This window comes from Cyrtonyx montezumae, unplaced genomic scaffold (assembly GCF_038088225.1).
Source record: "Cyrtonyx montezumae isolate F1298 unplaced genomic scaffold, pur_monq_1.0 scaffold_3, whole genome shotgun sequence".
Lineage (NCBI taxonomy): Eukaryota > Metazoa > Chordata > Aves > Galliformes > Odontophoridae > Cyrtonyx > Cyrtonyx montezumae.
Genome location: NW_027072034.1, coordinates 116,089,822 through 116,103,353, shown reverse-complemented (window position 1 = coordinate 116,103,353; position 13,532 = coordinate 116,089,822). Strand labels below are relative to the sequence as shown.

The 13,532-nt window shown below is 33.0% G+C and overlaps 1 protein-coding gene across 3 annotated transcripts in view; it reads left to right on the top strand.

Annotated features, from left to right (window-relative positions):
• Nucleotides 1–13,532, top strand: part of PARPBP (PARP1 binding protein) — a 39,902-nt gene that overhangs the window by 18,802 nt on the left and 7,568 nt on the right. For all 3 annotated transcript variants that reach the window (XM_065743128.1, XM_065743127.1, XM_065743126.1), the window contains 3 exons: nucleotides 1,455–1,638; nucleotides 5,444–5,622; nucleotides 10,092–10,173. In XM_065743128.1, the coding sequence (XP_065599200.1) occupies nucleotides 1,455–1,638; nucleotides 5,444–5,622; nucleotides 10,092–10,173 (445 nt within the window). The remainder of the gene's footprint in view (nucleotides 1–1,454; nucleotides 1,639–5,443; nucleotides 5,623–10,091; nucleotides 10,174–13,532) is intronic.

Here is a 13,532-nt window from a genome sequence, read left to right as displayed (position 1 = left end):
ATCTGAGTGTATTGTTTTGGAAAACACAGTTTAGTCCTGAGGAAATAAAACAGTTTGGCAAGAGGTATCAGGAGACTTGGCTAGAGTCCCTATATGTATCTCTGAGAGAATTTTCTTCAACAGTGTTCTTACCTCTTGACAACTTGCACTGAATGATTTTTATTTTTTCCTTCCCTTGAATTTTTCATTCTCCTGTGGTTAGATTGAACTGTGTTTTTTGGAGCGAGGTATACAAGCATCGCAAGCATCATTTTTTTCCTCTTAAAAAAAATCTCTTTAAGATCTGGTATGGTTTTTGACTTCATGCTGAGGGACTTCACCTGGTGACTTTCCTTTTGGCTGAGTTCATATATTATGCTTAACTTCTGGAAAGCTAACATTTATCTGTTTAAACGAGCCTGCAAATTCTAATGTGAATTGAATAATCTTTAATCTGTGAAAGTTAAAACTGCGAACTATGTGGGAATATTTGTTTCTGACCTGGAAACAAGCCAAAAATGTTTTACATTAATTTCAGGGCTTCTAAGTTATTTACCAGGAGTTTTGTTCAGCCAGAATAATCCAAAACAGCAAGATGCCTGGCCCTATTCCTTCTATGTATTTTAACAGAAAACAATATAAACAAACTTGTTTTCCTCTGGCTCAGTCCTTGTTCTTCCTTAGCTCCACGTTTATTTTATATTTTGGATTATGAACCCAGACAGGTAGAGTGTCACTTGATGGAGAAGTTCCTAGCAGAAATTCTGAAATTTCTTTCTAGGATTTAATGTGCACAAAATGTCTGTCTTTGTGTTTGCAAGGTGTCTTTTTAGGAGAATTAGGTAGGAGCTATTAAGCGTGAAAAAAGTTGAAAATTTGGCCATCACCTTGCTCTTGGCTATGGTAAAACATATTTTGGCATTCAATTATTGATATTTTTAATGTAAAATTTGATGGGTATTTCTGGACTTCACATAATAATACAAGAAGATTTGTACTGTGTGCCCAAATGTAAAAAAGTAACATTCATCTAGTCTAATTACTAACTACTTAAACAAAATTGAAAGCGGATTGGTATTCTGAAGAACTTTCATGAGGCACATAATGCTGAAAATCCTAATCGGATGTTAAATTAGAGTGCTTGTTCCAACATAACATTTTGTTCACTTATGAGTGAAACAGTAACTACAGGTTAAAGAAAGTGCTTTTCTTTGAACTTCGTGGAAAAGTTAGTTTTCTGTTGCAGGTCAGGGTAGCACTAAATGCTGAATTCATTACCTTTTCTTATAATCTCTGTTTTTCTTAAGCAGGCTATTATGTTGGACAATGCTTCCACACTGCTCTTTGATTTGAAAGATCAAAGCTGTTCTCTGAAGAGTTTTGATTAACTGTGAAGACTAGCTATGTTCAACACTAATAGGTATACTAAAGTGCTGCCAAGATTAATGTGGAGATGACCCTGTGCCTATTTTCAGAGTCGCAGGGGGGAAAATTCTGTCAACAGTGAAGATGCATTTGATGAAAGGCCGAAGCAATGGGGATCCTTTCTATCAGGCAGTAGAGGAAGTTGTACAAGATTTGGATTTGAAGATTAAAAATATTATCGATTCACAACATGAAGTCTTGACTGCCAGCACCACTGGAGTCAGTCCAATGCGGGTAATGGGACTTCTTTTGTTCTTTTTACTATTTAACTTTACAAGAAAGCAAATGTCCTTCTCCTGATTTTGTTGTTCTCTTTCTTTTTCTTTCATTCTTTTTTTTTTAAGATTTTTATATAGAGTGTTATCTTTTCCTAATAATAGAACAGTGTCAGTTCCTCTACATTGTGATTTTAAACTTCTTGAAGGACTGATATTTTAGGATTATAGTGTGGATTTCAAAAAGCTGCTTTATTTTAATTTCTTTCATTGAAAGAATAAACTAAATGCTCTTCTAAATTTATTTTCTTCTTGCAGCAGTTCTGAATGTAAATATATGTATCTGTTAGTTTTGCCAGTAATTTCAAGGCAGAAGAACTACATTTCCAAGCAGAAGCAAAGCCCTCATGAAAGTGGAGTTAATATTTGAGAACGTCTGCATTGTGATTAAAGAACACAGATTTTAAGTAGCTCTTAATAAAATATTATTAAGGGTAAGAAGCTCAAAATAAGGTTAAATATGAAAGAAATGTAGAATATGGTGAAACCTTGGCAGAGGTGAGGAATAAAAGCCCAAATATTCTTTGTAAGTTTTTCTCTTTTAGCGTTTCAAGGCACTAACAAAGTTACTAATGTGTTTTTTTTTTTCTTGGAGGGAATCAAAACATTTAAAGTTTTTAAAGGTAGATGTGGAGAGTACACCTGAATACATTTTTATTTGTGATTTCTGTACTTTGAATCTAGCCAGGTTTCTATCATGACATTTTTCTAACAAAATCATCAGATTATTTTATTTTGTTGATTCATAAAACAATGTCTTATGTCATGTGTTTCTGTCTAGGAAACTTTTAAGAACTGCTGAACACTTTTTGTGTCTATTTGTATAGTGCTAGGTATTGTCACGTCACTGGAATTACCCCATGGTAACAAGATTTCAAAGAGATTTTTATAAAACTTCCAATATCCTTCTGCTTTTCAATAAGAAATAAAAGCGGTCAGATCCTAGTGAGCAGTAAACTGATTTGAATGTGTGTTTCCATGGGGTAACATCCTCATTTTACTGCATCTTCTGAAGTTCTGTTACTCTGTGTTTCCCTGTTTCCCTTTCTTGTCTTTGTCTTTTTCTTTCTCTGCTCCATCTGAAAAGTTATTAGCCCTATCATTTCTGTCTTTATCTGGCTACCTGGATTCCTTGTAAATAATTTTAAAAAGTCTTAGATTCTTTAATCAGCCTGGTAAGACTCTTCTGATAAGATTTGCCAACCAATGCTTTTGTAAACTAGCTTGTGTCTTTTATTGTTCTCCATAGGTCAAGACTGTAGTCTGAAAGTCTGTAGAAATGTTTACTAGAATCCTTTTTGAGGCAGAAGATAGCAAGGTGGTTGTCAGGAAATGCAGAAATAGTTAATTCCATTAAGAACAGCATGAAGTTTTCTTAAAATGGGCATCTGTGGGCAGCTTATCGACTTAATTATATTACCGTGAGTCAATGGTTGTATGTTGAAGTTTTTCCCAATTATGTTTCTGAATGTAAGCTCTCTGTTGGAACATCCAATTTGCTTTTGATTGGGAAGATTCTATTATAGTTCTTCTGTGCAAGAAAACTTGAGTGTGTGTCAGAGAATGATGGGTTTTAAGCTAATCCTTTTCACTGCATATACCACAGTTCATCTGTATGCATAATGTGTATGTGCAGATATAGCTAACAGCCATGAGAGATGACTGTGATCTCAATGTGGCTCATATACTGGTTGGCTTGAGAAATCTGGTACTTGCTAAGAAAGCATAGGCAAATGTTAAGCAGTGGTATCAAACTGCAGGCTTCAATGAAGTATTCAGTAATAAACACAGAGATAGGCAGGTTGTGATTATGGATTTTGAAAATAAAAAATATCCATAAATTTTGCAAAAGAATTTGAACTGTAAAATAAAATTGGAGCATTTATATTGCTCCATTAAGATCTCAGGACAGCAAAGGTTAATGCTCTATGCTGAGTTTCATAAGTATCTCATTTTGTTTTGTTTTCTTTAAAAAGAATGCTGTATACCTTTTTAAATAATGCTGTAATTTTTCAGCAAAAAGAAATCTGTATTCAGAGTAAGTTCTGCTTTTGATGGGATGTTATGTTTTTTCATGCAAAAGTAACTGACTTGCTACTTTGAGCACAAATTGTAAAACTGAACTTAACTGTAGAGCTGAAAATGATGTCTCCAGCAGCTCTTTGAAAGACTGGTAATACATAATATATACCTGAAAAGGGTCATTTTGTTGGAAAAATATTTGCTTTTCTCCTTGCAGTTTTCTTACATTGTTGCTCAGTTTTCCTGTGAATATCCATTTTATAAGAATCTAAAGCTGTAGAAAAAGACAATATTTTATGCAGAAGAAAGCATTACTTTTTGTTGAAGACTTCATGAGTGACTAATAGCAATTGTGATTAATTTCTTCCTTAGAAACTTACTGCTGTAAATCGAATCCAGTTGGCATTTCTGGAACTAGCTAGAATAGTCTGGAGTAGTTAATGGTTACTGCCCTTGAAAGATTAATAAATAATTCACTTGAAAAAATATTTAGAGTCATTATTTTAATAATGAACTAGATTTTTGTGGCAGGGATTTTTGTCTTGCCTAAGGTTCCTATTGTTTTTTGGACAGTAGTATTTTTCTCCCCTGATAGTACACCAAGCTACTGTTGTATGTGAGATTTCTGAAGGTCATCTTTTGTCAGTTAGGAAGTTATGCTATATTGTACACATTATTATTTGTATGTAATCTGTTGAGCTGTTTCCAAACTTATATTTTTTTCATTACGATAAATTTACCGTGACACACGTGGCATTTTATAAAAATCAGTGATGTGGTGATGTAATGACTGAAGAGGTTCAGAATAAATTTTGAGGAAATTAAATGTTACCGAAATAGACCAATTTTGTAAAATCAAGTATAACAACCATTTCTGTAATTGCTATTTCTAGCTATTGATTATAACTTGCAGTAGCTGACTGACATGTGTTGCTATAGTTTCTTGAAAGCTACATACACTAATTGATGTAATCAGATGGGGAGAGAAATAGAATTTGATCTTTTCAAGGCTGTGTTGAAAACAGTTAACTGATTAGAGAAATGCAGTTTGTTGCCTGTCATGTCTTAAACAAAGTTAGACTACTCTATGTTTCTCTGTATTGGTAAATAAGAAAGACTGTGGTTTTTAAACCCTAATACTGTATATTTAGCAATACATTTGTTTAGAAAACCCCTAGAACTTTACAGAGAAATGCTAAAAACTTGCAACTCTAGTAATCCTATGAAGTTCTGCATCTGCTGGCTATAGCATTGAACTCTTCCAGATGTAAAGTGTTATTTTCTTTAAGTAGTTTTTAATTATTGTGGAAAACCGAGGAATTCATCCTGTTCCTAACAAGAGGGGATTGTACCTCTTGTCAAATCTTAGTGGAAATCTCTTTTAACTGACTGCTTTTGCAGATTCAGTTACAGGAGTTGGACTTCACTAGAATGTCTGTGTGGCAGTCAAGTTGTGTGTAAGGAAATAATGTGTTTCTGCAGCATGGTTTCAACACAGATTTGAATATTTGTGTGACTTGGTTTTCAGTGTATGCCTCTTATTGGCAATGATCTAAACTGTACTACTCACTTGGGATGAAAAAGAATCTTCCATATCGTCATGTTACCTGATGCTTACTAGGAAAGGGACGAAGGAGATTCTTGCATCTTCTGCTGTTATTAGTTGCTTTTGGAGGTGAGCTACTGATCTCACTTTTTGACCTTTCCTACAGTATGTTCTCTTTAATTTTATTTGCTTTCAGCCAAAATTGCATTCCATAAACCACGGCACTGTGTATTGTGGCAGAGATACTGTAAAGGTCTTACTAGTTCTTCTGGATGAAGAAGCAGTCAGTGCTCCTACCCAGAACAAAGCGGAATTATTATATGATGATATAAACTTAAGTATGTTTGGAATCACCTCTGTTTTGACACTCTTCAGGTGAGTACTAGAAGACTTTTTGATTGTTTTTATAGACTTTATACTAATTGATTTAAAGCATTGGCATTATATACACAAAATTTGCAGTCTCTTGGGAGCATAGGTGTAAAAGGAAAGCACTCCTAGGACAGCATCAAGTTCTCAAAAGTATTCTACCTCCTCATCTTTGTTTACTGTTATTTTCAACACACTTTTTTAAGACAGACTTTCTGGGCTAGTATGTTTCTGGGCTGTACAAGACCCATGAAGGGAGTATCCTTTGCAGTAAGTCTTCCAAATACTCATCTGTATTCTTAAGTTCAAAAATGTGTTCTGTAGATGACTGTATTTATATTCAGTTTGAAAATTCCTCCTTCATCTAGCTACAAGATATTTTGGGATGACAATCTGTTTTCTTTCTACATAGTAATTATTTTGTAGAGACTTTTTAAAACGGTTAAATAGATTTTCATATTGTGGTACACCAATCAGTATTATACAAAAGATGCTGAAACAAATTCATGTGCATGAATATTTATTGCTAGTGTCTGTAGCTCATGGCATACATTGACTCTGATGGTGAAACTGAGAGGAAGAAGGAGAGGAAGTAGAAAAATTTCTCAGTGATCAGCTGGGAAGTAAAGCAGCCTGGGTTCCCAGACAAGCATCCTCTGCAGTACAGCAGTTGGTTCCATGATAATACTTTCTCCATATAACTATACTGTTTTCATAAGGACAACTCAAATCCACTGTTAATTGTCCCTGCTTTTTTATGCCATTAGAGGTGATATGAATATCTGTTCATTAGGGCCAGAGATGCATAGCCAGTTTTTTCTTCAGCTTTTTGCCTGCACACAGGATTTCCTAACATAAAAGAAGAGCTACAATGAATGACTGTGAAAAGTGGTGAATTAGAGTATTTCTTATGCTGGTGGCAGGTGCTTTACATGAGAACCTTTATACTGTCACAGTGCAATACTGTCAGATTGCTCTGTTGCAAGACTGAGAATAAGAGAATAGGAAAAGGTAAAGTCACGGGCCAAAGGATGCAGAGCTGTGAGTCAAAAGCAAGCAGCAGAGTTCCATATATATGTTCCTTAGCAATACAGGAGTCAAAGGCACCTAAGACACCCTGCAGCTGTTGGTTGCTAATTTTATTTATTGATTTTTAACATAAGGACTTTCTCACCTTTGTCTTTGAGTCCTAAGTTGGAAGACAGAGGATCCTAAAATAAGGAGAGTTTAGTGGTTCCACCAGATTTATAGTTCAACCTCTTTTGTGAAGCCAGACAAACTATCACATTTTAATAAAGTTCAGGAAAATTGTTTTTCCATTTTTTTTATTCAGGAAAATTAATTCATGTTACTTCTAAAATGGTTTTGTTAAATTAATAAACCTCAACTAGTATGTATTTTTACAAAAATGGAGCTTAATCAGATTTAGATTATTGCCCAATGTGAATGTAATTAAACCTCAATTGATTTTTTTTTCTGAATTAAGCATTGCTATTATTCAGAGCTAGACACTTTTTTTTTTTATATACAACTCTAATTTAAAATGGAATTAAAACTGCTTATTTCTGGAAAAGAGCATTCTCTGAGTAAAGTTGTAAAGCATTCATTTGATTTGAAATCTTTTCCTTGAAGGTGCAAGAAGGTGCTGCTATTTAAAAATTTATATGGTAGTCTACACAAAATTCTTGTGTTTTCTTTAATATTTTCTGGTGATCAGCTTGTTTTATATTTTATTTTCCAGTGTATGGAATTTTAAATACTATGTGATTGCATAACATCTAAACAGAAATAATTGTGGAAGCACACAAAATATTGAATTAATCTTAAATAATTTTCAGGAGTTCAAAACTTTTTAATGCCTAAAGAAGAAATACGGGAACTTACAAACAGCATCTGTTCTCATTTTTTATTTAAATCTTTGTGTTCTTCCTTTCTGTAACAGCTATACTGTAAACCTCCAATTGCTTTGCAAATGCTGAATGTCTTAATATCACCCAGGATAGTAACTAAGATATCTGGTTTTCATCAATTTACAGGCACCTATACAGTACAACCCTTTTTTAACACTTCTCAGGCATGTGATCAACAGTCTTTACAATCTTTTGCTGGTCCATATGGTTAATAGTAAGCCTGAAATAGTTTACAGGATAAATGGCAGTAGATTTGACAGTAAACATCACTGTAGTGAAAATTATCTTTGCTAATCTGATTCTATATATCAGATTATTAATATATTAATATAAATCCATGAACTACCATATGATTTGATAATCTGATATATAGAATCAGATTATCAAATCATATGGTAGTTCATGGATTTATTGGATTACCATCAGGTGGTAGTTTTTATTTTGAAGATTTCTAATTATCATTATTATTATTAATAATGATAATAATAAATCTAGCTATTTCACAACTGAAGAATCCCAAAATATGTTTAAAACTTTTGGGTGTATTTATCCAGGATCTAATAATTTTAAGAGGGCACTGTTAATTTTCAATAGAATGCTGAAGATAAATGAAAGCATCTCCTTTTCATAACTTCAGCATTCCTGGAATTTTACTTTATTTGATTTAATCTTGTTTTAATAAACTCCGATATTAAATTAATTAGATTTATTTATCTGTCACCTTTGAAATCCTGTAAGACAGCTACTGCTGAAAAGCAGCTATAGTTTGTTGTTTTCATTAGGTTTCTTTAATAGAAAATGGTACTTTTTAAACTTGTAAAATGTATAGATATTTTGGAATGGAAAATGTAAGCGATGATGATGTAACCTCCTTATTTTGTAACATCCAAAACTGAAGTTCGTCTTTGTTCATGGGTCCTTCATTACATACCTCAAGTATTTTCCTTCTTTAAGAAACCTCATTTTAGTCTTCTTGAGAATAATCTTTTTGAATATACATTAAGGAAGTGTGAATAAAGTTCTTTTACTTTTTTTTTTCATTTTTAAATTTTATTTGGTACCGTTATACAAGGCAAATATGCTGATTTTCCCTCAGTATTACTGAAATCTGTAAGTAAACAAAAATGTAGTGATCATATTGAAGTCAAAGCAATGTGATTCTGTTGCAATTACACTGTTTACATATTTAATTACATTTTGCATGAATATGAATTAAGTATTTTCATAACTCTTTTTTTCTGATTCTGCTGATTGACCAAGTCTATAGAGTTAAGGGCAATTTTATATTTGCTGTTGTTTTTCATATAATGCCTGTCATCTTCCTATCACATTACAGCTAAAGCAAGACTTTCTTTACATTATGTATGATACCAGTGTCACAGGCTGCCCAGGGAGGTTGTGGAGTCTCCTTCTATGAGGAGATTCAAGACCTGTCAGGACGCCTATCTGTGCAACCTAATGTAGGATACCTGCTTTAAAAGCAGGGGGTTTGGACTCGATGATCTCTTGAGGTCTCTTCCAATCCTTGCAATTCTGTGATTTACTCCTCTCTAATTTAATACTTTTTTTTTTTTAATTAAAATGTTAAATGTGTTAAGAATGCAAGTTGGTGTGATCCACAGAGCAACAAATCTCTTGCAAACCAATTTTTGATGGAAAAAAAAGCTAAAATATCTATACAGTGGAGATGTGGTAGTGATTTAAGTGATTGCTTATCCTGAGGAAGGATCAGGTGTTGGAAAAGTGGGACACTGAGGATTTTGTCGCTATGGGTTACAAGGAGACCACATGAGCCATAAAAATGGAGTAGATGGGAGCATGGTAAAACTACATATTTTGGCAATTTAAATACATTGCAAAGTCAGGGAGAGATTTAGTGCCACAAAATGGATCTAAAAGAATGAGCAAAACAAAATGAATTTATTTATGGAATAATTAAATAACAGTGAATTTTAATAGAATGAGCAAAATAAATTAAATAAAGAATGAGTTCTTTTGGGAATAAACAATTATCTCTACATGCACAGGCCTACTATGTACATAAACTGAGAAATATTATTTACACATGTACAGATTGTTATTTTATAATCAAGAGCAAGAATAATGCTCTTATACAGATGTTTTGATGTTTAAAATGCATAATTAAATAAATGTTGTTATTCATTTACGTAACTATTCATATAGTGGAAGCATTTTGATTGAGTTTTCTAATGAAGAGTACATAAGGAAGAGGAACATTTTTCTGGATATCAACCATATATTCAAGGAGGTGGAAGTAGAATGATAACTTAGTAACTCACCAGCAGCATTAGCAGTAATGCTGTTCTTACAGAACTACAATACTGTAAATACACTGCAAAAGGAGAGTAGAAATTCGAACTTTAAGTCTGATTTCATCATGATGTCTTCAGTAGTCACAGTATATCTAAATACTTAGGGAAAAAACAAAGTATGATTTGGAAAGAGAAAGTGCTTGGCTTCTTTCTGAGGAAAAGCATATGATAATTATTTTTCTTAACTGATTATATTTATGCTCTGAACACTTCATATCTCTTTTTAACATAGATCTCCAGCACAGTCCAAAGAATCTTCTCCGAAACCTCTTAGACAGCGTATTCAGAAATCTATGGATGAAAAAATAATTAAGGTACTGTACAGGAAGTGTTATATGCACATGGATGCATTGAAATAGTAATGCTAAAATGAAAATAATAGTGTTAAAATTTTCAAATTCTTGTCTGAAAGGTATTGCATATCTAAATAATTGGTTACCTTGTGGTTAATGGCCTAACTGAAACCTTATTGAATGAGAACATGCAACACTGCTGAAAAGTCCTTAAATTTACTAAAAATATTTCACACTGAAGGTCACATAATGACAATGTATTGGATTAATCTCCTCATTTAGCTATCTGTGCATCTCAGGACTCTAGAATTAAAACTGAAGTTATGTGAAAGCAAAAATAGTACTGAACAGTGGGAACAGATTTCAGTACTGAAGTAATAATAATGATTTTTTTTTCCAATCCTTTTTATTTGTAACATTTCATGGATGTTTCCCTTATTGTATACACTGAAGTGCATACAATAAAGTGTAATAATGCTTGCTTATTTTGTAGATGAAATCAAACATTACAATACTAGTATTGCAATTAATAGAACAACTTCAGTGTGTCTGAAAATTGCAGCCTTTGTAAAATTGAATTTTACATAGTCTGTTTTTCTCAAAATTGACCAATTTTAATGTTGGGACTGTGGAAAGAGAGAGACTGTGTATCTTCCACAGCATTTCAACAGGGAGCTAAATGAAATTACTGACTTAGCATTTTTTACAAACTTAGTTGTGACAACAGATGAAAACATAAATATAATTAGTATGTAAAGAAGGGAACAGAAATATTATAGGCCATCAGAATTAGTTTTGGAAGAGCACAATGGAAAAGATATCTCTGCCAATAAAGATGAAGGGAACTTTAACATATTACGTGTATCAGAAATAGAAGGTCACTGAAAGGAATTAGAATGAAAATTACTGTCAGTATTGCAAGCAAGTGCTTTAAGTATACTAAGATTTCACACAGAATGTTTTTATAGAGGTGGAGGAGTGAGTTGTTTAGGATGCATGCACTAATTAGGGTGAAATCTACCTTGAAACTAATTGGAAAACATTTGAAAAGATCAGAGATGATAACTGATCTTAATGATAATTTTAGTATGAGTAACATATTTAAATTGCAGTTTTATTCATCAAGTAGCAAAAATGCAATATACCGTTTACATAATACATTGAAATATACAGTTTTTATTGTCTAAACCAAGGTTTTGTAATTGAATTCATGAAGTTATGTTCATTGTTAAAGTAAAAAAAAATCTAAAATTAATTGCCTGTCAAATTTGGGATCTTTACCAGGAACATAGAAAGTTTCTCACACAAACTATCAAAAATAAGGAACTTGAGACTGATTCCTTATATGAAATCATTCTTTTTTTTTTTTTGCTGGTCAAAAACATGAGATAAGCTACTACAGAAAATTTCTATGAAAATTGTAGTTCTCATCAAAGCTATCTGATCATGACAATCACCTGTGCTGATTCCATATTGTCTAACAAGGATATTGTGATTCCTATATCCCTTGTCAATGCAGTACAAAGAGTGACTTCTTCTCTGTGACTTTTTTCATTGCCTTGTTTTCCCTGTTACTGCTGACACAGAATGTGTCTGTAGCAAAATAGAACAAAATATCTATCATTTTTACCCAGATAGCTTTTAGTGTTTTGAAGATTAAACCTGTTGACTCACTGAAGTTGACTTCAGCAAAATGGATGATAAGGTGTATGTGATTTTAAACTAAAAAGCCACTTGGAACTACACAACTCATGTCTTAAAGGAACACTGGGGCAGCTGAGCTGTCTCTTGTAATCATAAGCAGTCTTTATGGCTTTCTTCCAGTGTATCCTATTGTCTCAGCAAGAAAAAGCACTGCATGGAACTGAGGCCAACTATCTCAAGATGTTTCTTCATATTGAAAAAGCATAAATAAAAAATAATAGTGCTCAAAATGTAAATGGGCTGCAAATATGTATCAGTACGGAGTCTTCTTTTTCAGACTGTTTCACATTGCCTGAATGTTTCACATTACTTGCAATTCTGTTTTCTGTGTATTACCCAAACATTTATCATCCAGACTATACTATATGCTTGCAAAATCTGAAATTGTTCTTTTGCTCACTTTAGTCTTGCTTCTCCTTTCAGTCAACGGAAATTGCTGTTGCCAAAACAGCTAATGACTTTTCCAGCTGAAACTCAGAGATAATTTTCTGACCTTCATCTCTGATCTCCATTCTCTCACAGAAATTCTTCATTCTTCTTTTGTCTTTTCCTGGTAGCCTTTCTACAACTCTTAACAATTTCTTGCAGGGTTTCTTTTGCGTATTTCTCTTCCTTTCTTTTCTTACTTAGAAGACTTTTGGGATCATGTCTTTCCTTCTCTTTCTGTAACATTTTTGTGGAGGAATACATATGCAAACAAATTCAGCTATCAGCCATATATGAACACAAATCTGTAAGTATCTCTGTTGTCAAACCAGCATTTTTTGTAATAAAAAGTTTCTATACAATTCTCTAAGTAACCACCTGTTGATGCTAAGTGTATATCTGTCTGCCTTGGTATATTTAACTTTGAGGACAGTAGCCTATCTGCTACATTTTCTTTTGCATTGTAGTAACTGTAGAATATATTCCTCTATATCCATACATCCACTCAACTATAATTCATTAAAGATTGTGTTTTGATCACTGTATATTTTTCTTGGACTTGATAAACAATATATGCAGCTTGAGCCTAACTTCACTGAGACTGACAGTTATTGAACAGTACAGTGTTTAGAAGCTAAATGCCATTCTTCTGTTTGCATATAAATCTATTCCTCTAAGTTGTAGTAGATAGAAGCAACTTGTTTTAACCTATCCTACTGCACCTATCTGAGTTGTGTGTTCTTACTTATATTCAGCCTGCAATACCAACCTTCATTGTTGGCTTGTTAATTGTCAGTCTGGCTCATTCAGTTTTTTTGCTTTATAGTACTTCTTATGGCTGAAGAGATTTCCTATGTGTATCTGCAGAACTCATTATCCTCTTTTAAAAGCTTTTTCAGTACCTTTAAATCAACCTCTCCTCAAAATATAGCAGTTTTATGTATTGAGGGGGATGCCCGTTACAATGAATAATTTGGGTTCCTTTCTCTATGAATCCATATTTTTCTTGTCTTAGATTGTAATGTCCCTAGATATAAATATTTTTTGTTCTGTCCTAACTGTGCAGCACATAGTACAATGAATTCCTTGTCCATGACCATAGATTTCAAGTGCTGTATTAGTATTTATCACCTTCTTATACTGCATATCAGTTTCACATTCCAAGATGATTGTATGATATAATAATTTACAGGTTGCCTGTAAAATTCACACTTGTAAATTTCGCTATACATAATGCATAGATTTCAGAA